Raw genomic sequence first — 24,177 nt, forward strand, 5'->3', positions numbered from 1 at the left:
ATCCATTTGGCTGCTGAAATTTCCCAGCCCAGGGGCTTTGGCTGCCAGGGCAGCACAAAGATTGATCCCTGTGTGGTGCCCAGATTTGGGGTTCAGCTTTGCTGTTGAGATGAATTGTAGCTGTAGCCCTGAATTCCCTGCTGAATTCCTGCTGGAATAACCTCACAGTGCCTCATGCAGCATGGATATTCCCACACAGAGCTGCCTATGGAATATTTAACAGCAGCTGTGCCAGGAGCCAGCAGAGGTTCCAAGGAAGCTCAGTGGGATCAGGACGAGGACAGGCTGATATTCCACAGCATTTGCTGTTTATAACCCTTTGCTGGTTATTCACCCCCCAGCCCTGTCCCTGGGGGCACGGGACAGAGTTCCCTGGAATGCAGGGACTCCACCCCGAGCTGGCTCCAGCTGATGTTTGGAAGCAGCAGAGGGCGGTGCCGGACGCGCTCCCGGCCGTGCTGGGGCAGCCCCTGTGCCCGGGGGAGGACATCTCTCCCTGCAGCAGCTGAGCTCATTCCAGAGCCTCGGGAGCGCCTCTGGGAGCTCTTTTCCCTTGGGAAAGGGATGCACATCCCTGCCCTCAGGGCACCTGCAGTGGGACCCACCTCTGGAAGCTTCCCATCAGTTCTGCAGTTCCAGCTGGCTCCCTGAAAAACTCCAAACTTCATCCAAACAAAACTTCACCTAACGCCAACCTTTCATTTTAAGGCATCTCCGAGGGCACTGCTTGGGATGGAATTTCTGTGAGGGAAATTCCTTGGCTTTAAGGCTGCCGATGGAGGATGTCCCCAGGCTGGCAGGGAAGGGACTGGGGGTGCCTGGGACACACCTGGTGGGCGTGTGGCAGCTCCAGGAGGCGGCACCGGGAATTGCTGTCGGAACTCCTCTGCAAACCTCACGTGCCGGCACTCCCAGGCAATGCCAGCTGTTCCTTGGGCTGTTTTTGGGATGTCAGCGGGCTCTGTCCGGGCTGCAGCATCTCCGGGGCCTGTTCAGAGCAGCCCCTGGCCGAGGAGCCGCGGGCAGCCCTGGATCCGTGTCCATCCCAGCGCCCGTCCCGGGCTGTGCTGGGCACGCTGCCTGCCGCGGGCAGGACACTGAGGCACAGCTCCTCCCCTGCAGACACCCAGGACTGAGGGGCTGGGCCCTCCCTGGGGCTCCCGGCCGGCTGGGACACACGGAGGGAGCACGGGAACACTCCTGGCAGCCAGCAGGAGTCCCCGAGGGCTCCGTGCAGCTCTGGGCCTGAGCAGCAGCCCCGGGCTCAGCCCCCACCGTGATTTTGGGCTGTGAGCACTCACCTGCGGGAAACGCCCCTCTGCCGGCGGGACCAGCCCTGGCGCTCTCCAGAAGAACTCGGGGCTTGGACCAAGGGAACCCTCAGGACTCGTCTTGCTCCTTTCTCCCTGGAAAGGGACACGGCACAAGCACCCTTACGGCCATCAGGGAAGTGCTGGAAAGGGCAGGAAATCAGGGTTATTGGAAGAGTTTTGTGCTGTCACACAGCTGTTCACCTGTGTTGTTCCACGGTCAGGTGCTGGCCATGGAGCTCTGCCCTGTGGACATTCCAGGGGCTGGTGTGTAAAGCAGCATTGGCAGAAAAGAAGGAGCTGCATTGGCATAGGAATTGCCTTGCTGGCACTTGGCATTCCCATCCCAGGCAGGGCATTGCCATGACCTGAGACTGGCTTGGTTGGAGCAGGGTGCCGAAAATGCCCCGGTTGTGGATTCAATCCCCAGCTCAGCCCTTCACATAAGGGTTCAACTTGGTGCTCCTTGTGTGTCCCTTCCCACTCGGGATACGTAATGACCTGGAAATAAAGACTAAACCCTTTTCACTGGCTTTTTAAACCCAGAGGGTTTTTTTGCATTGGATAGTGCAACCCATAGGGAAAGTGGGGGAAAGGCGGGAGAGCACCAGGTCTCACCTGGCAGGTGTCGGATGAGCGGCCCGAGCAGAACCGAGCCCCGCTGGGCCCCATCCCGCACCGGGCACAGCCGGAGCAGGAGCGGCAGCGCCGGGCTCGGCCCCAGCGCCCGGCCCGGAGCGGCTCCTCCGGCCCGCGGCGATGCGGCCCCGCTCGTTCCGCGGGGCGCGGCCCAGCCTGGAATTCTGGAGGACACAGAGATCAGCTCAGTTGTTTTGAGCAGAGTGCTGAGAACACCAAAGGCTGTGGGTTCAGTCACTGGGTGGGCCATTTACTTAGAGCTCGCCTCCATCCCTTCTATCTCACGATATCCTGTGATCTGGAAACACAGAATAAACGTTTCAACTAGAATTTCACAAATGGAGATTTTGCCATTGGAGACTCTGAGTTGCACAGATCTCGGGGGAAGAGGAAGGAAAGCACCAGGTCTCACCAGGCAGGTGCTGAATGCGCAGCTGGAGCAGGACAGCGCCTATCCTGGAGCAGATCATCCTCCTGCCCGCGGCTCTGCAGCTCCGCTCATTTCCCAGGGATGCGGCGGGCACAGGACGGGAGGCGGGCCCTGCTCTGCTCAGGGGTGCCGGGGCAGAGCGAGCTCCCCATCCCCGCGGGGTTGCCAGGCCGGTCCGACCCAGCGGGACCAGCGGCCTCGGGGGGCCCCGCGCCCCGCCCGCTTCCAGCCGCGATCCAGCGCCTGCTCCGGGAAAGCGCCGCGCTCCTGCCGGGCCCGGCATCAGCACAGCCCCGGCTCCCCGAGGCCGCAGCGGGACCTGCCCGGAGCCGCAGCGGGACCGCAGCCCCGCGGTCCAAGCGGGAGCGGCAGCGCCGGGCTCGGTCCGCGCCCGTCCTGGAGCGGCTCTTCCCGCTCACGGTGATCCCGATCCCCGTCCCAGCCCCAATCCCGCCTCGGTTCTGCAGCGCCGTGACCCGCAGCCCGCCCGGCGAGGGAGAAGCGGCTCAGCCCGGGATCCCCAGCAGACGCCGGCAGGACCCGGACCCGAATCCCCAGGCCCGGGTCCCGTTCCCGGCCCCACCTCAGCGCCTCGAGCTCCGCGCGGCGCCGGGAGCAGCCCCCGGTCCGGGGCTCCGCACAGCGCTCCGAGCGACGGCCCCGCCGCATCCCGGGACGAGCATCCACCGCAGAAAGCGGAGCGGGCGCGGATCCGCCGGGATTTACGGGCGCGGGCGGGGCGGGGCGGGGCCGGCTCAGGTGTGAGGGGCGGGGCCGGCTCAGGTGTGAGGGGCGGGGCCGGCTCAGGTGTGAGGGGCGGGGCCGGCTCAGGTGCGCGGCCCCAGAGCGGCTGCGCGGGGCGGGGCCAAGGGTATTTAAGCGCCGGGAATCGCCTCAGGAGCCATTTGTCCCTCGGCGCTCGGAGGGGGAGGCTGCGCCGGTCCGGGCTCCATATTTGATCCCCGTGCCGGGACACCCATCACTGCACCGGGACAGCGATCCCCGTGCCGGGACACCCATCACTGCACCGGGACAGCGATCCCTGTGCCGGGACACCCATCACTGCACCGGGACAGCGATCCCCGTGCCGGGACACCCATCACTGCACCGGGACAGCGATCCCCGTGCCGGGACACCCATCACTGCACCGGGACAGCGATCCCCGTGCCGGGACACCCATCACTGCACCGGGACAGCGATCCCCGTGCCGGGACACCCATCACTGCACCGGGACAGCGATCCCCGTGCCGGGACACCCATCACTGCACCGGGACAGCGATCCCCGTGCCGGGACACCCATCCCCCGTTCCCCGCTCGGGGCTGTCTCGGTTCCCCGCTCACCTCCGAGCCCGGCGCCGCCGCCCCCGGTCCGGCACCGCCATCGCCGCTCCTGAGTTTGGTCCCAGAAAAAAACCCGGGTTTTATTTCTGAGCTCGGACTAGCAGGAGTTGCCCCTCCCCTCCCCGGGGACCCCCAGTGTGATGTCGGGACAGCCGGAGCCCCGGCGGTGTCGGGCGGTGTATTGGACCGGAATGGGGGGACCCGCCGAGCGGGCCCGGCCCCGTGTGGGGTTCCAGGGACAGCGGGGGCGCCGGGCTCCGGCCCTCTGGGCTTTATTCTCCGGCGCCCCGAGCCCCGCGGCTGCGGGGAATGAAGGAGAGGGGAGGACGGGGAGACAGGAGAGAGGGAGGACATGAGCAGGGGTAGGGAGCGGGAATATCGGGGTGCGGAGGAAAGCGGGAGGAGAAGGGAAAGGCCAGAAAGGGAGGAGAAGAAACGCGGACAGAGGAGGGAGACAGGGGGAATAGAAGGAATTAACGGGGTAGGGACAGGAGAGGAAGGAGTGAGGGGGGTTTGGGGAGGTTTTGAGGGAGAGAGGGAATAGGGGGAAGGGGAGGCAGGGGCACGGGGAGGAGGAAGGAGGGGTAGAGGGGGGACAGGAGGGGAGGCCGAAGCCGCCGCGCCCCTCCTGAGGAGCGCGGACACGGAGCTGCCGTCCGCACCGAGCTCGGAGTGAGCAAATGGCGCCGGAGGCGATTTCCGGGCATTAAATGGCTTCGGCCCCGCCCCGCGCAGCCGCGCTACGGCCCCGCGCACCTGAGCCGAGTCTGCCCCGCGCACCTGAGCCGAGTCTGCCCCGCGCACCTGAGCCGGGCCCGCCCCGGCGGTGTCGGGCGGTGTATTGGACCGGAATGGGGGGACCCGCCGAGCGGGCCCGGCCCCGTGTGGGGTTCCAGGGACAGCGGGGGCGCCGGGCTCCGGCCCTCTGGGCTTTATTCTCCGGCGCCCCGAGCCCCGCGGCTGCGGGGAATGAAGGAGAGAGAGGGGGACAGAGGACGGGAATAGGGGGACAGAGGACGGGAATAGGGGGACAGAGGACGGGAATAGGGGGACAGAGGGGGTGGTCGGGGTGGGTCAAGCGTGGAGGGCAGGTGGGGGGGTCGGAGTGTGTAGGGGAGCAGGGGCAGGATGGGCGGAGGATGGAGGACGAGGATGGAGGACAGGTGGGGGGGATCAAGGTGAAGAGGAAAGAGGAGGAATAGGGGAAGGTAGAGGGGGAAAGAAGGGTGAAGGAAGGAGGGTGAAGATTCGGGGCAGGTGGGGAGGAACTGGGGCGAAGAGGAGCAGGGTGAGGAGGCAGGTGGGAGCCGGGGTGGGGGGGGAAAGGAAGCGCGGAGGAAGGAGGAGAAGGGTACAGGGGTAGGGTTGGGGTGTGCGGGGGGATAGGAAGGGTAGGGGGGACCGGCCCGGAGGGAACCGGCCAGGGGACAGCGATCCCTGTGCCGGGACACCCATCACTGCACCGGGACAGCGATCCCCGTGCCGGGACACCCATCACTGCACCGGGACAGCGATCCCCGTGCCGGGACACCCATCACTGCACCGGGACAGCGATCCCCGTGCCGGGACACCCATCACTGCACCGGGACAGCGATCCCCGTGCCGGGACACCCATCACTGCACCGGGACAGCGATCCCCGTGCCGGGACACCCATCACTGCACCGGGACAGCGATCCCCGTGCCGGGACACCCATCCCCCGTTCCCCGCTCGGGGCTGTCTCGGTTCCCCGCTCACCTCCGAGCCCGGCGCCGCCGCCCCCGGTCCGGCACCGCCATCGCCGCTCCTGAGTTTGGTCCCAGAAAAAAACCCGGGTTTTATTTCTGAGCTCGGACTAGCAGGAGTTGCCCCTCCCCTCCCCGGGGACCCCCAGTGTGATGTCGGGACAGCCGGAGCCCCGGCGGTGTCGGGCGGTGTATTGGACCGGAATGGGGGGACCCGCCGAGCGGGCCCGGCCCCGTGTGGGGTTCCAGGGACAGCGGGGGCGCCGGGCTCCGGCCCTCTGGGCTTTATTCTCCGGCGCCCCGAGCCCCGCGGCTGCGGGGAATGAGGGAGAAGGGGGATGGGGGGAATGAGGAGAGGAGGGAGAAGGGGGAGCAGGAAAAGGGAATAAGGGCAGGAGGAAGGAGGGGTAGAGGGAGGTACAGGATGGGACCCCGAGGGCCCCGTGTCTCACCTGGGCCCCTCCGGAGGAGCCCGGCCCGGCCGGCCCCGAGCGCTGAAGGAGCCCAGGAGTCCGGGGCGGTTCCCGGGATTTAAATCCCCCGGTCCCGCCCCGCGCACCTGAGCAGGCCCGGCCCGCCCCGTGTGGGGCCGCTCGCCCCGGGTGCATCGCCTTGTCCTGGTTCGGCATCAGCTGTCCGTGCTTGCAGCGAGATGGGAACTCCCATCCCCATGGATACACCTCTCCCTGCAAGCTCTCGCACTGACCCAGCTGGTTTTCCACCTCCCTTGTCCCAGACAGGGAAGCACTGGCTGCTCCTCTGGGCAAGGGAACGGCTCCTGTGCTATTCCCAAAAACAGAACCCCTGGAATTAGTGCCCTGGGAGCCCAGTCTGGTCCTTCCAGTCCCTGGGGGTCACCCAGAGGGTCTTTACCAGCACTAAATGAAAATGACATCCTGCTCCAGTGCATTCCAGCAGGACTGGACACTCCTGGCCACGGTGACCAGTCCATGCAAGTTGGACTGGTGACAATCCAGCGGGATTTGAAGTCGGAGACTCAAAATCAGAAACTCCAATTCCTTTCAGCACCTCTTGCTTAAATGCTTCCCTGCTGGAAGAGCTCAATTAGCATTTTTGCTGACCAGACTGCCAAAGCAAGGGAAAAACAATCAGCATTCCCTGAATGCCTCCATCACTTCCAAGCCATCTGCAGCCAGTGGCTGATGGGCAGGAGCTCAAGGGGTGGTATTAATTCCATTATTCCCAAGGTTTGAATGATTTTGGCATTACCCCATGTCCCTGAGTGTGCCAGAAACCCCAGAAATCCAGGAGCTGCAGCCAGCTGCAGGCAGGTGTTTTTCCTTCTCAGCTTTTTGGGAGTGTGGGTGAAGGTCCCCTTCCCTGTCTGGCTCTGGGAGCTGTCCCTGCCACAGACCCCAGAGTGATCTTGGGCCCTGCTGGAGCCAATTCATGTCACATCCTACAGGAAAACAGCAAAGTGCCCAGTCGGCCCAAATTCCAGTGAGGAATGTCTCAAGCAGCACTGTGGGGTGTTCCTCCAGCTCTGGAAGGGAAGCTGGGATGAGCCCAATTCCCAGTGCTCCCTGTGGAACAGCACTTCAGGTTTTGGGTCAAGGGCTTTTCCTGATGCCCTGAGGCACAGGATGATCCAGACATTTGTCCCTCCCTTATTTCTCACACACTCACAGACTGAGGTCCTGCTCTTTTTGCCCCCTCTCAGGAGCTGCAATTGCCAGTGGGATTTTCCCACTTTTCAGCAGACCAGGGATCATTCTCCAGTGTCTCCAGGAAATTTCCAGAGCTGACCCATTCCCAAGTACAGAGCTCAGGAGAAGGGAAGAACAAAGGTTTTAGCACTTACCATCTTTCATTTTCTTTTCCCACAACAAGTTGCTCTGGATCTTTCCATCTCAGAAGGTTCCTTGTCTTTGTTTCAGCCTCAGAGGATCCTGTGAGGAGATTTCACACCCACAAATCAAGATCCCAAACCCAGAGGGCTGTCCATGAAGGTGGAGCAGTGTTGGCTGCTCCAGTGAATTTCCTCCATGTGCACAACTTAAAAACCATTACACCACTTCATAATTACCTGGAGCTGGTGCTGTAACAACGAAAAATTGATTTTCCATGTCCAGAGGCAAGAGATTGTCCTGGTCAGGCTGTGAGACCTTAAACTGCACATTGATCTGGAGGCTGTGACTGGGATTCCAGCAGGGATTGAACCTTGTCTGTGTGGAAACCCAGCATGGGACTGGGCAGGTTTTCACTGGGGAAAGCTCTTGCTTTATTCCTTGGCAGCTTTTCTCTGGAATATTAAACAAAGAGGGAGGCCTTGTCCTTAATCCAATTACCACAGGGCAGCAAATCACTGTTTCTTGTTTACCAGCTATGAACAAAACTTGGAGCAGCACTGACAAGGTTGGGAGCTGCTGCTTCACCACACGGTGTCAGCAACAGGGAGAAAACACAAAACCTGTATCCAAAAACAAGGATAAAATGACCCCTCCTGCTTTTAGTGGGAGCAGGGCTAATTCTGCCCTGGAGTGACAAAGAACTTCTCCCTCAGAGCCCCAGAGATCCCTCAAAAAGCCAAAGTGCAGCAGGGAAGGAAGGAAAGGCAGCTCTGCCTCACCTGCTGGGCACAGCACAGCTCCTGCTGCTCCTGGGCTCTGGGAATGTGTCCGGAGCCAAAAGCACCTTCCCAGGCTGGAGGGGCTTTCCTAAAGCACCACCTCTGGTTCACATCCTACGGGCTTTCCCCTCTCTTGGGAAAGGAAGGACTTCATCCAGAGCCTGGAGAAGGAGGAAAAAAGGAGCCCATGCCCATGAACTGTTCTGATGAGCCATGGGGGGACACAGAAGTTGTGCAGGGATTTCTGCCCCAGGGGTCACATTCCTTCACAGGGGCTGATCCACTGTCTTGGCTGTTTTCCGTAATCCAGCATTCAGGGACTCCAGAGCTGGACAATCAGGATCAATCCCAGGTTCCAGGCACTGGCACAAAGCAGCTGCTGTGCTGGAAGGGCCAATTTCAGAGGCTCCTCTCCCCTCAGCTGGGAATTCAGTGCTGCAAAGGGCCTGGCAGTGATTGTGGATTTATCTGTTCCTATGGATTCATCCCCAACATTCACTGCCAAGTGCTGCTGGGGCATCTCCCCCCAGAAAAAAGCTGTGCCCACTCCAGAGGGTCCTCAGTGGGGTCCCTGCCCAGTTCCCCAGGATGGATGGGAAGCTGCTACTGACAGGCTGGATCTCAGGAGAACTTCAGTAATTTGCTAAAGCTTCTAAAACAGGGACTTGTTTCCAAGTCTAAGGCAGCTCAAATCCTACTCCTAATAAAGTGCTGCAAAAATGTGTCTATGTAGGGGAATGTCCTTTTAACTTGATTTCAGGGAAGAGTTGCCTGGGATTTTAGTTATAATTTAGATCAGTCTGTGACAAATCAGACAGAAAAAAAACTACCCAGAAGCTCAAGGTTGACTAAGCATGAAGAAAAAAACCCACAGGAGCTCAATTCCTGCACAGCCCAGACCTGACACTTTGGCTCATACGGGAAATAGATGGGAAGTGCAGAACCAAGTTCAGTCCTACCTTTAAGCAACCCCCAAGGAGTTGAGAGCCCTCCAATGAAACCCTGGCTCAGGACAAGCCTCTCCTGCCTGTGCCATTGGTCCAGGTGAGCACAGGTGCTCCAGCTGGGAGTGACAGTTCCTTGGAAGGCAGCATCTCCTACCTGGACTTGAGCCGTCCCCAGCCTTTGGTGGCCGCTCTCTCCATCCTCCCACACCTCCTCATCTTCCTCCTCGGCAGGGCTGCCTTCCTCATCCTGCAGAGCAAGCACAGGGACAGTCACCAGCCTGCTCATCCCCAGCCCGGGCAGCAGGGACGGACTGGTGGCACCCTCTGGATGTCACCCCTCTGCCCGGCACCGTCCCTGCTCCGCGGCCCATTCCCGTTCCCGGCCGGGCATCTCCTTGGAACGGGATGTTAAACCACAAACGTTTGCTCTGGGGGCTGGGACAGCACAGACTCCCCCGAGGCAGTGGGCAAAGCTCCTGCTCCCACATCCTCTGCTCCCACAGCCCTGCTGGGGCTGGACAGAGCAAAGGGAATCCTCAGCTCCTGCTGGAACTTTCCTCCTGTGCCCACAAACCCAGAGAAACCGTGGCTGCTCCATCCCTGGAAGTGTCCAAGGCCAGGCTGGATGGGGCTTGGGGCACCCTGGAATAGTGGAAGGTGTCCCTGGACTGAACTCAGCAGTTCCTGGATTTTCCTGTAGCTGTGCTCATATTGCTGTGGCCTGAACATTTTGAACACTGACCAGCTCCTGCCCAAATATCAAAACTAAGCATTTTCAGTCACATTCCATTTATTCCCCTTTCCCATTGTTATTTATGTGACATTCATTATTGTTGCAGCAAAAGAAATAAACAGGAATGGAAATTTGAGAAACAAAGGACAAAAAAAATGGCTTTGTGGCACGTTTTTCTTGAGAAATCAATTGCATTTTTGAAACAGGACTTCAATTTCAATGGGAGCAAGAGATAAATCCACTAGGAGGGGGATAAGAGATAAATCCTCCACTTGGAGGGCCCATTGGTCTGACCCAGCTGGGCGGGTACAGAAAGAGACCCCGGGAGTCTGAGCAGTGACTGGCACAGGATCCGAGCCAAATCCCCAGGGAATTCCTCCAGGGAAACAGGAGTGCCTCCAGATCCTGACACCTCTGCACAGCTAAGGAAAACTCAGGACCGTCCGAAGCTGTGTCATCCCAAACTGTGCTCCCTCCGGAAAGCCAGACAACAATGAAAGCACCTGGGGAGCACTGGCAAGGAAAGCTGCTGGAACCGCTCCGATTTCACACATGGATTTTACAATCCATTTTATTCCGCCTGCGACTTTCCCCACCTTCACTACCTGTCACCTCAGAACACTCATTCTCTCCCCCGCACATTAACTCACATTTTACTCCAAAATGTTCATTTTGCGCCCTACAGAAACCAGTCCCGGAGCGACGCCCCAGACCCCCCACGGCTGAGGCGGCTCCGGTGCCACCTCGCACGGCCAGTCCCCGTCGTTGTCCCTGTCCCGGTCCAGCTCCGGTCCCGGTCCCGGTCCAGTCTCGATTCCGGTCCAGCTCCAGTCCCGGTCCAGCTCCATGTCCCGCTCCCTGTCCCGGTCCGGCGGAGCCGCGGGAAGCGCCCGGAGCGCTCGGAGCTGCAGTACCGGGGGTGTCCGCAAGGCGGCAGCACTGAGGGCCCCGGTCACCGCGCATGCGCAGCGGTTTTAGGGGTGCCAATAAATCCCAATTTCAGTGAATCCCAGATCCCGGATTTCGGGTGTTCCAGCGGGGGGAGGGAGAAAGAACTCCGCGTACACAGAGCTGTTTCTAGGTCCTTCATACAGATAATCTTGTCTAACTATTTCAAGCCCTTTATTGTTTCATTTATATACCTAAAACCTTGTATTTTTATTTTCAAACCCTGTGGATCCATATTCAGAATTCCTTACAATCTGAAATTCCGTCTGTAACACAGCATATTTATCTTGAAATAAATAACGGGTTTATATATACATAAATGAGACTCTTTACACTTTCTAGTGGTTTCAACATAAATCAATTTTCAGGCATTTTGGGGCTATAACCTCCCTTTTTTGGGGGATTCCAACTGTTTCCTCCTCATTGCCCACTGACCAGCTCCCCCACCACAGACATTGGGGTGCTCCAAATGACACCATCACCTCACAGACTCACACACTTCTCATTTTCCTCACCCCAGAGAAAGCACAAAACACGTCCAAGTGCCCTGGCCAGCAGCTCAGTGCTTCCATAAGAAGCACATGGACATATCCCCAAAAAGGGGGCGAAAATCGAGGCCCGGGCAGCCCCCCAAAGTGTTGGAGTCCCCCCAGCTCCTGTCCCACAGGCAGGCAGCTGCCCCACGGCACGGGAATTGTCCCCAAGGATGGTGTCTCATCTTTCCCCTGAGGCCCCACCACGTTCCCCCTCCACTCCAGGCAGAGGACTCCCCAGTTCCAGGAGATGTCTGATCCCTTCCCTAGGCCCTCCTGGACACGGCTGGGCCGTGATGGAGTCTGTGCTCCCAGAGCCACCCGGCAGCTCCGGCCCTTGCACTGCTGCTGCACATCTGGCCCGGCCAGGGGAGCTGAAAGAACGCCTGGAAGTTTACAGAGCAAACTGGAAACACAGCCCCAAACCTCACTCACTTGGTGGTAAAAAGGTGTCTCTGTTTACACAAAGCCAGGAAAAACAGTCCCTCTGGAGAAATCTTGGATTTCCTTTTGCATCAATTGAACAGGCACAGCTGCCAGCTGGTGCCATTAAACTCTCCATCCCCAAAATCTCTGATTACCCTCAGCTGTGGGGTTTTTGCTGTCACATTGCTAGCAGGGACCTCTGGCCAGCTGCACTGCCCAGGAGAGATGCCATGGGAATCTCACCTTGGGACTGATGGGAATCTCACCCTTGGAAGCAAGGCAGGAATAGGTTAACTCAGAGCACCACCTCAAAGTGTTGCAGGGGGAAAACTGCAACATTCCACTGCCTCCATGGCAGGGTGGGTAGGTTTTAGGGGAGGTGACCACACAGCCTGCACATCCTGGTGCAGATGAGAATCCCTGCTCAGGGGTTTTCCAGCTACTCCAGGGGCTGGAGCCAGCAAGAACATCTGTGGGAGCGGCTGGGGGTCAGGACGGCCGGGACAGACAGAGACAAGAGCTCTCTGCAGGCAGGCCTTGGGATTTGGGGTTTATTCCAGAGGGTGTGGGTGCAATGCCCTGCTGGGAGCTGCCAGCCGCAGCTCTGAGCAGCCCCAGAGAGAGAGAGAAGGAGAGAGAGAGGAAGAGTAAAAAGAATGAATGCAAGAGCGTGGTAAAGAGAGAATAAATGAATGGTTCCCATTGCAATACAATAAATCTTCTTCTGTGTTGAATATTCTAATTCTTGCTAACCAATCTGATACAAGGTACAAATACTATAGCATTTACATACAGCCTGTAAGAATCATTACATTACCATACTGTGTTACATTTTAAACCCTAAAAACTGCTCTTTGGACCCCTTCTGCCCAGCTAGTAGGGTCTGCTCTGACCCTTGGGCCTGTCTGCAAGCAGAGGGGATTGTTTCATCAAAAGGGGATTACCTTCAGCCGGCCATGCCATTGTTCTCCAGTTGTTCAGTAACTAAGGTATCTCAAAGCTTGCTTTCATTTCAATCTTGCTTATAGTTTCCATATTCTCAAAATCTTTTGCCAGGCAATCATATTTATAAAGCTTTCCTGTTTCATCTTCCCCAACAAACATCCGCGATGGTGTTCCTGTTATCCCTTCACCCCCCGCTCCTGGCATTGTCCTGCCCAAAAAACACAGGCACCTATGGGCCCTATGCCTCCGTCACAGCCGTCACTTCAGCCTCCTCCCAGGGAGAAGTGTCCTGCAAAGAGGAACTCAGGAGCAAAACCAGGGGAAGTGAATCTGTCTATATGGAAAGAGTCACCGTTTCACAGCAAAAACTTCCTTAACTGTTTGTTCCCCAAAAGTTGCAGTACCTGCCCTGTGCTGCTGAATGCGAAGCCCAGCTGGGCAGAGCTGGATCAGTGCCCCCAGCACCTGCGGCTCAGCATTCCCGAGCAGGAGGTGCTGTCCCCGGCTGGTGACACTGCAGACCCTGGGGAAGGACGGGAGTGGGGCGGAGGAGGCTGCGGAGTCGCCAGTGGGGCAGAGGGAGGGACAGACACCTTCCTGCTCCCCACCCCCTGCTCTCGGTTTCCACTCTGTCGTTTCTCACATGCCTCAGCTCTCACTTCTCCTTTCCCTTTTGTCAATTCCCTCAGCCAGCTCATCTTCCCAGCTCCGGTCCCGGCACTCCCACTGGTGAGGGCCCAGCACCGGCTCGGCCATGGGCTGGGGGCTCTGGGGGGCCCCGCTCACCTGGGCACTGCTGGCCTGGCTGACAGGGGCTGAGCAGCCCCAGGAACTCTCGTCCTCTTCAGGATTTGGGGTGTGCAGCAAGACCTTGAAGCTCTCACGTCTGGAAGTTCTGCCGGGGGGGGGCTGGGATAACCTCAGGAATTTGGATATGGGCAGAGTCATCAACCTGGGCTACTCACAGTGCAAGACCACAGAAGATGGATCTTACCTCATCCCAGACGAGGTCTTCACCATCCCCCGTAAGCAGAGCAACCTGGACATCAACTCCGAGATCATCGAGTCCTGGAAGGATTACCAGAGCATCACCTCTGCCTCCATCAACCTGGAGCTGTCCCTCTTCTCCTCCATCAACGGCAAATTCTCCAGCGACTTCCACCGCACCAAGACGCACCAGGTGAGGGACAAGGCTGTCACCACCCGGGTGCAGGTCAGGAACCTGGTTTACACTGCCAAGATCGACCCCGAGGCGGCCCTGGACAAGGCCTTCAAGAAGCAGCTGCTGACCATCGCCAGCCACCTGGAGAACAACCAGACCCAGATGGCCGATTTCCTGGCCGAGGTGCTGGTGCTCAACTACGGCACCCACGCCATCACCTCCGTGGATGCAGGAGCCACCTTGGTGCAGGAGGACCAGATCAAAGCTACCTTCCTGAAGGACAGCTGGGCCACACGGTACACTGTCACCGCCTCGGCCGGCGTGGCCTTCCACAGCATCGTCAGTGTGGGAACCAAGGAGTCCCTGGACGTCAGCTCGGGCTTCACCAAGCAGTACCTGGACAACCGCACCAGCTCCAGGGTGGAGAGCATCGGTGGGACCCCCTTTTACCCAGGCATCACCCTGAAGACGTGGCAGGAGAAGATTCAAAACCAGCTGGTGGCCCTGGACCGCTCGGGGCTGCCCCTGTACTACTTCATCAAGCCGAGCGCGCTGCCGGAGCTGCCGGTGCCCACGGTGCGCAGGGTGGCCCAGCGGGTGGAGCTCGCCATCCGCCGCTACTACACCTTCAACACCGCCCTGGGCTGCACCGACGCCTCCTCACCCAACTTCAACTTCCACGCCAACACTGACGACGGCTCCTGCGAGGGCACCATGGCCAACTTCACCTTCGGGGGAGTCTTCCAGGAGTGCGCGGGCCTGGGCGGTCCCGACACCGACGCGCTGTGCCGGGCGCTGGAGCAGAGGAACCCCCTCACCGGGGCCTTCTCCTGCCCCGCCGCCTACACCCCGGTGCTGCTGGGTGTGCAGGAGCGGGAGGAGGGTCACAGCCACCTGGAGTGCCACAACAAGTGCACCCTGGGCATCTTCTGCCACCGCAAGTGCCAGGACGTCTTCTGGCTCTCCCGGGTGCAGTTCAGCGCCTACTGGTGTGCCGCGAGCGGGCCGGTGGCACCCAACTCGGGATACCTCTTTGGGGGGCTGTTCAGCACCCACGGCGCCAACCCCATCACCGGAGCCCAGTCCTGTCCCTCGGGCTACTTCCCACTGAAGCTCTTCGGCGAGCTCAGAGTGTGCGTGAGCCAGGATTACGAGGCGGGGGCCGAGTACGCGGTGCCCTTTGGGGGCTTCTTCAGCTGCCAGGCAGGGAACCCCCTGGCTGGGCAGCACCGGGGCACGGCCGAGGACCCCCACGCCAAGGGCTGTCCCCCGGGCTTCAGCCAGCACCTGGCACTCATCAGCGACAGCTGCCAGGTGCAGTTCTGCGTCCAGGCCGGGCTCCTCACCGGGGGCTCGCTGCCGCCCGCCCGCCTGCCCCCCTTCACCCGGCCCCCCGCCAACCTGCCGGCCGTGGACACGCTGCTGGTGCGGGACAGGGACAGCACCTGGGTGAGGGACGGCCAGAGCCACGTGTGGCGGCTGGCACGGCCGGAGGAGGTGCGGCACGTGGCCGAAATGGTCGGGGGCCGGGGGCTGTCAGGGGGAGAGGTGGCTGGGGTCACCGTGGCCGTGCTGGCCGGGCTGGCCACCGGCCTGGGGACAGCCTGGTACGGCCACCGGCGCTACAGGGCCAGGGGGTACCGTAAGCTGGGCACAGGGGACAGCCCGGCCCCCGCCAGCCCCGAGCACAGCACGGTGCTGAGCGTGGGCGAGGGGTACCAGCAGGAGCTGGAGGGGACGGTGCCATGAGTGCCCCCTCCCCTTGTGCCCCAAATCCCCAAACCCACGGGAAAAGGAGGGAGCGGAGGGGCCCCGGGGAGGGCTATCTCCCAAATCCTGCATGCTGCAAGCTGCAACCCCTATCTCCATGTATATCTATCGGGATAGATATACACACGCATGCAGAGAGGCACGGAGCAGTTTTATTTCAGCCAGCAACTCATCGTGTAGTCAACAGAGCATTAAAAAAAGGAAAAAAAAAAAGTCACGTTGTGGAAAGACTTACTCACAGTAAGAGCCATCGGGCTGGCACCGCGGAGGTGGGGGACCCTCCCCGCTCTCGCCCAGAGGGTTTTGCATAGCTCCAGACAGGCTTTGTCTGCACTGGGGAAAACCCAGGGCGTGCAGTGGAGGAGAAATCACACCGCTGAGAGCCACCCAAACAGGGGCGTGTGCCTGGGGAAAGCGGGTTTCTCCCTTGAGGTAGAAGATAACAACCCACGCTGAGGGCGGCTGGGCACAGATCGCTGCAAAGGGACATCAGGGGGACTCGGGGTGCCTGGCCCTGCCCACAGGGCCCCTGGCTCGCCTGGCCACACAGATGACTGACAGAAGACAACGGAGAGGCCAGGCCGTGCTGGGACCGCCAGAGTCCCCTGCCATCCGCTTTATTGACCCCCAGCCCCTCCACGGGGTGGCCGCGGGGGGACGGACCCACCAGGCCACGGGGAGGAAAAACAGCAACGACAACAGAACGATGCACAGCAGGATGGACCCCCCTCCCACCAGCACAGAGGGCCAGGGAACCCCCAGCACCCGGCACAGGGGGCTCCGAGAGGCCCCATGAACCCCTGGTTTGGGATGGAAGAGACCCCACAGACTCTCTCATTCCTAACCCCTGCCCTGGGCAGGGACACCTTCCACCTGGGCTCTCCAAGGCCCAGTCACCCCAGGGGGCTGACAGGGACCCCCAGAGCCTTGGAACACACTTCCCCCACCCCAACACCCACACTCTCCTACCCACACCACCCTCCTGGCCCAGCCTGTACCAACCCCTCACCAACCACTTTCCCCTGCAGAACTCCCCAAGGCTTCTCTGGGGCAGGAATGGGGACACTTCTTACCCCACCTGCACCTGGCCCCATGGGGACCCACAAGTGACAGCCCTCCCACGGGGCAGAGCCCTGTCGGGGTGGGGGGCCCCACAGCCCCCGTCCCAACCCCAAGCACCACTGTGCCCAGCCCCAGCTCAGCTGCAGCACCACGTTCTCCCAGACAGCCTCCCCAGACGCCCCCCTATATGTACATATATACGACAAAACCCCAAAACACGAGGTATATAGAAATTCCAACGTGGGGACGCCCCCATACGAACAGTTCAAGGAACCCACTGCGGGGGGGGATGTCACTGTCCCCCCACACACACCTCCTACCACCCACCAGCCCCTCCCTGGCATGCAGAGGCAGGGGCAGCCCAGACAGGGGACCCTGCAGGGCACAGCTCAGACACAGCCAAGAGGAGCAGGGGGCAGGGCTGGGGGGAGCTGGGGCAGCCCAGGCCCCCCAACCTGCACAGACACAGGAGACCAGTGGGGAGGGACCGGACAGAACGAACGAACAAACAAACGTCAGAGGGACGAGGCAGAGCAAGGGGGACTCGTGTGGCCCCAGCTCCCACCCCAAGCCAGGTCCCAGCCCCAGGTGGGTGACAGGGGTGTTGGGTCAGGCTGGGACTGGCACAGATGAGGAGAGAGGGGAGCCTGGCACCCCCCAAGCCCTCAGCACAGTGACAGATAGGACAGAACACCATCCAGAGGGGTGGCCAAGCCAGCCTGAAGCCCCACAGCTGTGTGTGAGGATGTTCCCGCCCTGCAGGAGTGAAGGGGACGGCCGAAAGGACCTTCTCCCACATTCCCAGCCAGCCTGGGGCACTGCATGGCTGCCACTGGCAGCAGGGGGCTCCAGGTGTGCCCTGGAAAGCCCCCAGGCAGGTATCTCCAGCAGCTTTATCCTGGTGGGTGCCGGCACAGGCAACCCTTTCCTTGCCTCCTCGCCACGGTCTCAGTCCTTCTCCTGTGCCAGGCTCTCCTCGGTGATGCCCTGGGCTGCCAGCTCAGCCAGGACATTGTCCAGGTAGTTGATGTCGGGGTAGCCGTGGCCAGTGAGGTTGGAGCCGAACTCTGTCTTGTGGTGGATCTCGTTCCAGATCACCGTGTCCGACTCGCCCGTGGTGCTGGAGGTCCCGATGGCGAAGATCAGGCGCCGGTCCCAGGCCACCAGCAGCAACTTCAGTACCTGTGGAGACCAGGAATGGGGCAGGCAGCAAAGCAAGCACAGCAACGTGGGCAGCCCACAGGCAAGGCCTCCTGGAACATCCCAGCACAGCCTCCTGCCCCAGCAAGAACAGAGGGACCGGGCTGCTGAGCCTGCAGGGGAAGGTCACAGGGCTCCTGCAGAGCCTGCTGGATGGGCTGTGGGCAAAACCTCCACCCACATTCCCCTGTCTAAGCCATGTTTGCTTTTCCCACCCCGGCACGCCTCGGCCAGCTCACCTTCCTGCCCTTCTCGCTGTCTGGCAGGTAGCAGTGCCGGGGGAAGCCACGGGCCGTGAAGCTCTTCCCAGGGTTTGGATGCTCTGGTCCCTGCGATGTAGAGGGGAAAAGAAAACCCTTCTGGAGCTCAAAAGCAATCTCTGGGCACAGGGCAACTCCCCAAGCCTTGGTGGGCACTAATGGCCACCATCTCCCTGGCACCAAGCAGACAGGGACAGCACTTTCATGCAGATACACCCCAGACCTCCCACAACATCCTTATGGACAAGCAGCTCCTGAGCTGAGGCATGAGCTGCAGCGGGACCTGGGGGTGACACAGCTGTGACAAGGGCTGCCAGCCCCCCCAGATGGCCTCCCCAGACCCACCTGCACCCCCGGGGGGATGTTGTAGATGATGCGGATGGTTTTGCAGTCGGCGTGGCCGGGCAGCGCGTGGGGGATGATGTGATATTCCATCTTCCCGGGAGGCTGCGTCCCTGTCTTCACCCCATAGATGGTTTTGCAGGTGGGACACTGCAGACTTCCATCCTGAGAGTGGAAAAAGGGGGACACGATGAAACCAGTATCTCCAGCACCGAGCCACATGAGACACTGAGCACCTGAGCAGCACTGAACGTTGTTTTAATCGGGAAAAACATAATTTCAAAATCTCTCAGGAACCTGGGATAGGGCCCGGAGAATTCACTACCCAACTTCAACCAAAAACCTGAGGTCTGCATTTCTCTTCCCCACCAGTTTTCCTGTCCTCATTGCTTTCTCTAGCTCTGAATTGGGTGGTTTGGTTTGGTTTGTTTTTTCAAAGAGGGAAATACAATAAATATTGAAAATCTCCAAACAATGCATTTTCCAGGGAATGTCAAGCACGAGGGGTATTTGCAAAAACCCTCCCGTGGCTGGAGAAGCACTGCCTGGCACCAAATTCCAGGTAGCTCTGCTCAAACATGCAGGGATCAAAGTCCACCCTGGCAAGAAAAACAAGCACAAAAATCTGGGCATAGTGGGGGGGAAACACACCCACACAACCCTGAGTTCTGATTTAGCAGTCCTCAAGTGCTTGCTGCTGATCAAAATTAAACTCTTGAGTCAGGGTGGGAGCTCAGAGTCCTCCGGGGCAGCCAGGCTGGGGCTCTGTCCCATGGAGAGCTCATGGAGCTCCACAGAGGTGGCTGAGCAGGGGGTCCCCGGGGCCGCAGGCTCTCACCTTGTTACCGTTGTTGTACATGGCCACCAGGCAGTGCAGGTGGAAGACGTGGCTGCACTTGACCAGCTTCCCCACGAGGTCAGGCTTGACGGCTGGCTGGGGCCCCTTGTAGCCAGAGGGGGCAGAGAGCCGCTCCATGCAGATGGTGCAGTCCTGTGCCAGAGGGGAGGACAGGGATCAGAGGGATGGGCGCTGATGGGCTGCCCTGCTCTCACCCAGGGACCCGCACCCAGCCCCAGGCTGGGCTGTCACCCTGCAGGGGCCGTGCACGCAGCACACAGCCCCTCTCTGGGGACACGGCAGAGCCATACAGGGCAGGGGGACATCCCTGCACGTGGCATCACGCGTGTCCCCAGCCCCTCATCCCAGGGCAAAGCCCCCCAGGACACCCCGGCACAGCCCTGCTGCTCGCACCTCATCCGGCGGATGCCGCACCTTCTGCAGGTATTTCTTCAGCACCTCCTCTGGGGTTTTACCTGCGGGAGAGTGAGGGTCAAAGGATGGGAGAAACCCAGTGCCAGGGGCAGCAGAAGGGATGGCAGCACAGGGGATCCAGGAAGGGCAGGAGGGACAGTCTCTCTTACCCTTCTTGGCCTGTTTCTTGGTGGTCTTGCGGCAGGAGTGGGAGATGCCAGGGATGGACTGGATCTCACTCTTGCTGACGGGCGGGGGGTGCAGCACCAGCTTGGGGGGCCGGGTCAGGCACACAGGCAGCCCGGCTGCACTCATGAGGATCCCCGTGATCCCTGCACAAGGAGGGAACAAATGGGCACTGAGGAAAACCAGCAACACCCTGAAAGCCAGATGCTCCCCAAAACCTGCCCCACTGGGGCTGTTTGTGCCCCCACCCTGGGGGAACCAGCACCCGCTGTGGCCCCATCCTCACCTGCCAGTGCTGGGTTGACGGGGCTGGAGCCAGTGAGGTTCTTCACAGGGACAGTGGGGACCCTGAGGGAAGCCAGCACAGACCACATCAGGGCAGGCAGGAGGCACCCACGTCCCCACAGGGCCCAGGGGCCACACAACAGTTGCCTGAGCAACTGCACAGGCCCTGGATGGAAAAAGAGAATCCCCCCGACGGGGCAACCTGCCCCTCCCTGCCCCACCACCGCCTTTTCTCTGGCGCTTTAGAAACCCTGACTGCATCTCCATTCATGGCCCCTTTTTGTCACAGCTCCCTGGGCCAGTCTGTTGTTTCTTTTCCTCTTTTCTCCTATAGCCACGTCACTACCACAGCTCTTTTCCCCCTCCCCTTGGGGCTCTCTTCCATGGGAAAGTTTCCCGGCAGGTCAGGAACGGAGGGAAGGGGGAGGATGGAGAGAGAGAGGAAAGGGGCCAGGCTGTGACAGAAGGCTGACGGCAGAGCCAGACAAAGGGGAGAAACAGGCCCATTAAGTGTCCACCCCATCACAAAAAAATGGCTTTGGAGGGTGGGGGTCTGGAGGCACCCCTTCTCATGGGGCCTGAATGGCTTTTCTTTGCGCCTTTCGCAGTCCCCCACCCAACCCCTGACTCCAAGAGAAAGAGCAGCCTCAGCCTCTTCATTGAGATGCAGGAGCCACCCCATCCCTGCTCCGGTCTCCAGGCACCTGTGGGGAAGGCGAGGGGCCCAGCAGAACCCACTACCCTCCACAGGAGGCTGGGGACCACCGAGGGTCTCCCACCAGGCTCAGACAGACCCCTGCAGTGCCCTGGAGCGAGTCTGTGCAGTCCCTTTCTCCGGGTGCGGGACTCACCCGGAGGCGATGAGCACGCGGGACTGGGCGATGGCCAGGCGCTGCAGGTGGCTGCGGTTCAGGGTGCCCAGGCTGGCCCGGGAGCCTTTGCCGCTGCCCACGCCGGGGGGGCTGCCGGAGGCGCCGGCCGAGCTCAGGGCGGGCGTGCTGGGCGGCTTTGCGGGGCTGCAGCGTGGAGGTGCCGGGGCCGGCGGCGGCCGCTTTGACGCTCATGACCAGCAGGCACTGGGGACACGTGCAGGCGGGCACCGGCGGGGCCGCCGCCGCCCCGGGGCTGGCCGGCCACGACTGCGACTTGGGCAGGGTGCCCGACACCAGCGGGTACACCATGTCGAGGCGGCGGCGGACGCGGCGCTTGCGCTGGGTCTGCCGGTTGATCTGGCCCATGGTGGCGAAGTCGATGACGTAGCAGAAGCCGATGGCGCTCAGGTCCACCCAGGGGTGCTGCTTCTCGTAGGCGCGCTGGATGGTGATGCCCACGTCCATGTCGTAGGGCGTCCACGTCCCGCTGTCATTCTCCCACTCCCAGACGACTCCCTTGCCTGGCGCCGAGGACGGGTCGTAGTAGCTGCGCCGGACGGGCCGGATGGTGCCTGAGGGAGGGCGACAGATGCTGTCAGACCCTGGCGCCAGCACCCACCCGTGGGCAGGCAGCAAAACCACCCCGACCTGCCCTGCCGGTGCCATTCCACGCGGGGACAGCACGGCTTTCCGGCTCTGCTGCTGTCCCCACCCTGCCAGGGGACCGGTGTGCCTCAGTTTCCCCAGAGGGCAGGGAGCCCCACAGCCTGGGGGTGCATCCCCAGTGCAAGTGGGCTGAAGGGAAGGGCACATTTCACTCCCACTGGCCCACAGGCCAAGCATGGAGCCAACTCAGCCCTGATGGGGAAACACAGAACCACAAGCTTGGCTGCTCCAGCCTGCTCCCAGGGACCTCCCGCGGGAGCCTGATGAAACCAGGCATTAGGGCACCCCAGCCCTGCAGTGCCTGTCTCCCTCCCAGCTCTGGGCTGGAACAGGTGAGTAAGAGATTAGAGGGGCAGCTCCGAGCCCCAGGCAGTGACACACACAGGTCCTCACGCACGTAAGGGAGTGAGGCTTGTGCCAGCCCCACCATCTGCAGCTGCCAAACCGGCCCCGATGAAAACCCCAACTGTGACAACTGATTTTCCTCACAGGGAAAATCCCTGTGAGGCCAAGCTAAGGAGTTTGAGCAGGGAACTGTGCCCAGCTCCCGCTGCCCCATCAGCAAACATGAAGAGTGGGATGAGAGCGCAAAGCACCAAGGCTTTGTGCCTTGCATCCTTATTTTGGCTAGGCGTTTCCTTTCCCACCACTCCCAATCAACTAGGATGCATTCGAAGAATGGACACAAATTTTGGGAACTTCTATAATGAGGAAATGAGGAGAAAGGCTTCCTCTTTGGGATGTCTCACAGCAGGGCAGGGCTGGGTGTGCACGGTACTGGGGTCCCATCCTGAGCGTGTCACTAATGCCCAGAGGTGTCTGGTAACAGGTGGGACAAGCACCACTGCCTCCAGGTCCTTCTCCAGATCCCCATGGCTCAGCCCAGCGTGAGGAACAAGAAAGCACTCAAACAGAAGCAATAACAAGTCTGCTGCTTCGGCTTTTCACCACGTGTCCTGCAAAGCCTCCAAGAATTTCAGTCCCTTCTCACCCCCACCTCTCCGCGGAGAACAGCCGCCACCGCAGGTCCCGCAGGGACACGAGTGGGATAAGAAGGGAAAGGTGTTTACCAGCATCCTGCTAAAGGGGCATGGGGTGCAGCTACACCCCAGCCAAGCCACCCGCCCTGTCCTGCCAAGGGGCACCCGGGGCAGAAAAGCCGAGGGGAGCGGGGCAGTGATTTATCCTAATCTGGCGGCGGCATGCGGCATCTGGCGGTCCCCAGGCAGCAGTGTGGGAATGTTGTGTGTTCCCCCAGCCCCTCGCCGCCAGCCGGCCTCCCATTCAACAGGGGAAGAAAGGGAACAATAGCTATTCAGGGCCTGCCAGGGTCGCGACCCCCCCAAATCAGAGCTGTTTAATGACCCAAAATACCAACATCCCCAGCAACCCAGGGAGAGACAGAACAATCTCCCTTTCAGTCCTCCACCCTGGGCAACAATAGCCCTCAGAAGCTGGCCCCCAGCCACCCTGCTCGCAAGAGGTCCCTTGTCCCCACACCCACGGGCAGGGGAGGGTCGCCGCCAGCCCCCAAGGCTGCTAGGGAAAGAGGGACAAAGGAGGGTGTCTGGCACTGCTGCACCCCAGGGACAAAGCACACTGGCCATCACGGGGGTGTTGGGGGTCACAACCCCCCATTCTAATGCCCTGCCAAGGGTGCCTGTGCCCCACATCCCAGACAACCCCAGGAGGTGGGGGACAGACAGCCCCATCACGCCGGGGACCCACCCACCTGCCCGTGCCCTCCCTGAGCATCCCTCCACCTGTGTCCCTGCCCTGGGGCTGCCATCCCCCCGGGCAGGATCTGTCACCCAAGTACCATTCAGCTCTACGTCGATGGCGGCTCCGATCTAGCATAGAGAGCGGGGCACGGCCCTGGGAAGGGTGTGCGAGAGACCACCTCTCCTGAAGGGAGAAGGATGGGATGGGTGGGTGCAACAGGGCCCGGGGCGCTGCAGCAGCGAGGCGGGCGGGCAGCACGACCCCGGGGGGGCAGGGGTGCGTGGGCAGGACTGGGCAGCGAGGGCAGGGCGAGGACCTGGGCATCAGGTGGAGGACAGCGAGCTGGCATCGCGGCCGGGCGGTGCGGGATCGGGCACGGCGGGGCCGCTCGGCGCAGCCCCGCACGGCCGCGGAGCGGGGGACACCGGGACCCCCCTCCCTCCCGCCCGCCCGGCCGTGCCGTGCCGCCGCGGGCGGGAGCGCCGAGCACGGCCGGGCCGCGGGGCCGACTCACCGGTGTCCTGGCGGAACTGGTGCATGGACTGCAGGTCGATGATGTAGGGCGCCAGGCGGCTGTCGGCCTGGCCCAGCACCACGCTGCCGCCCGCCCGCGGCCCGGCGCGGGCCACCGCCTCGATGTGGTGGCTGACGGCCGGGCTGTAGGGCCGCCAGCGCCCGTGCTCGTTCAGCCATTCCCACACCACCACGGCCGAGGCCAGCAGCATGGCTCCGCCGCCCCGGCCGCGGCCCCGGCTGGCTGCGCCGCTGCCGCCCGCCCCGGCGGCTCTCGCATGCTCGGCGCGGCGCAGGGCTCTGCCCGCCCCCGCCCGGGG

At 61.2% G+C, this 24,177-nt stretch overlaps 2 protein-coding genes and 1 long non-coding RNA gene across 3 annotated transcripts; 1 reads left to right on the forward strand and 2 right to left on the reverse strand.

Moving 5' to 3' along the window:
* Nucleotides 1–6,187: 6,187 nt before the first annotated feature.
* On the reverse strand, nucleotides 6,188–10,047 carry LOC121352352. Its single transcript, XR_005954918.1, has 4 exons — nucleotides 9,135–10,047; nucleotides 7,491–7,706; nucleotides 7,266–7,353; nucleotides 6,188–6,863 (listed from the first exon to the last, which is right to left on the reverse strand). It is a non-coding gene; the product is annotated as an uncharacterized LOC121352352 (long non-coding RNA).
* A 3,069-nt stretch (nucleotides 10,048–13,116) lies between these two features.
* On the forward strand, nucleotides 13,117–15,489 carry MPEG1 (macrophage expressed 1). The gene has a single exon (XM_041465181.1). It carries the CDS (start codon nucleotides 13,320–13,322, stop codon nucleotides 15,474–15,476), a length of 2,157 nt encoding a protein of 718 aa, XP_041321115.1. The 5' UTR covers nucleotides 13,117–13,319; the 3' UTR covers nucleotides 15,477–15,489.
* A 589-nt stretch (nucleotides 15,490–16,078) lies between these two features.
* DTX4 (deltex E3 ubiquitin ligase 4) lies at nucleotides 16,079–24,171 on the reverse strand. Its single transcript, XM_041465182.1, is given in 10 exon segments — nucleotides 16,079–17,741; nucleotides 17,999–18,088; nucleotides 18,365–18,526; nucleotides 19,200–19,352; nucleotides 19,614–19,675; nucleotides 19,784–19,945; nucleotides 20,086–20,147; nucleotides 20,936–21,097; nucleotides 21,099–21,528; nucleotides 23,859–24,171. Coding segments are annotated over 10 exon segments (1,728 nt in total). The 5' UTR covers nucleotides 24,070–24,171; the 3' UTR covers nucleotides 16,079–17,507.
* Nucleotides 24,172–24,177: the final 6 nt, after the last annotated feature.

The sequence above is a fragment of the Pyrgilauda ruficollis genome, unplaced genomic scaffold (assembly GCF_017590135.1).
Source record: "Pyrgilauda ruficollis isolate IOZ18807 unplaced genomic scaffold, ASM1759013v1 scaffold187, whole genome shotgun sequence".
NCBI classification, from domain to species: Eukaryota; Metazoa; Chordata; class Aves; order Passeriformes; family Passeridae; genus Pyrgilauda; species Pyrgilauda ruficollis.

Bases quoted from the DNA above. Each gene is read 5' to 3' on its own strand.
- MPEG1 (XM_041465181.1), top strand. From the start codon at position 13,320: ATGGGCTGGGGGCTCTGGGGGGCCCCGCTCACCTGGGCACTGCTGGCC.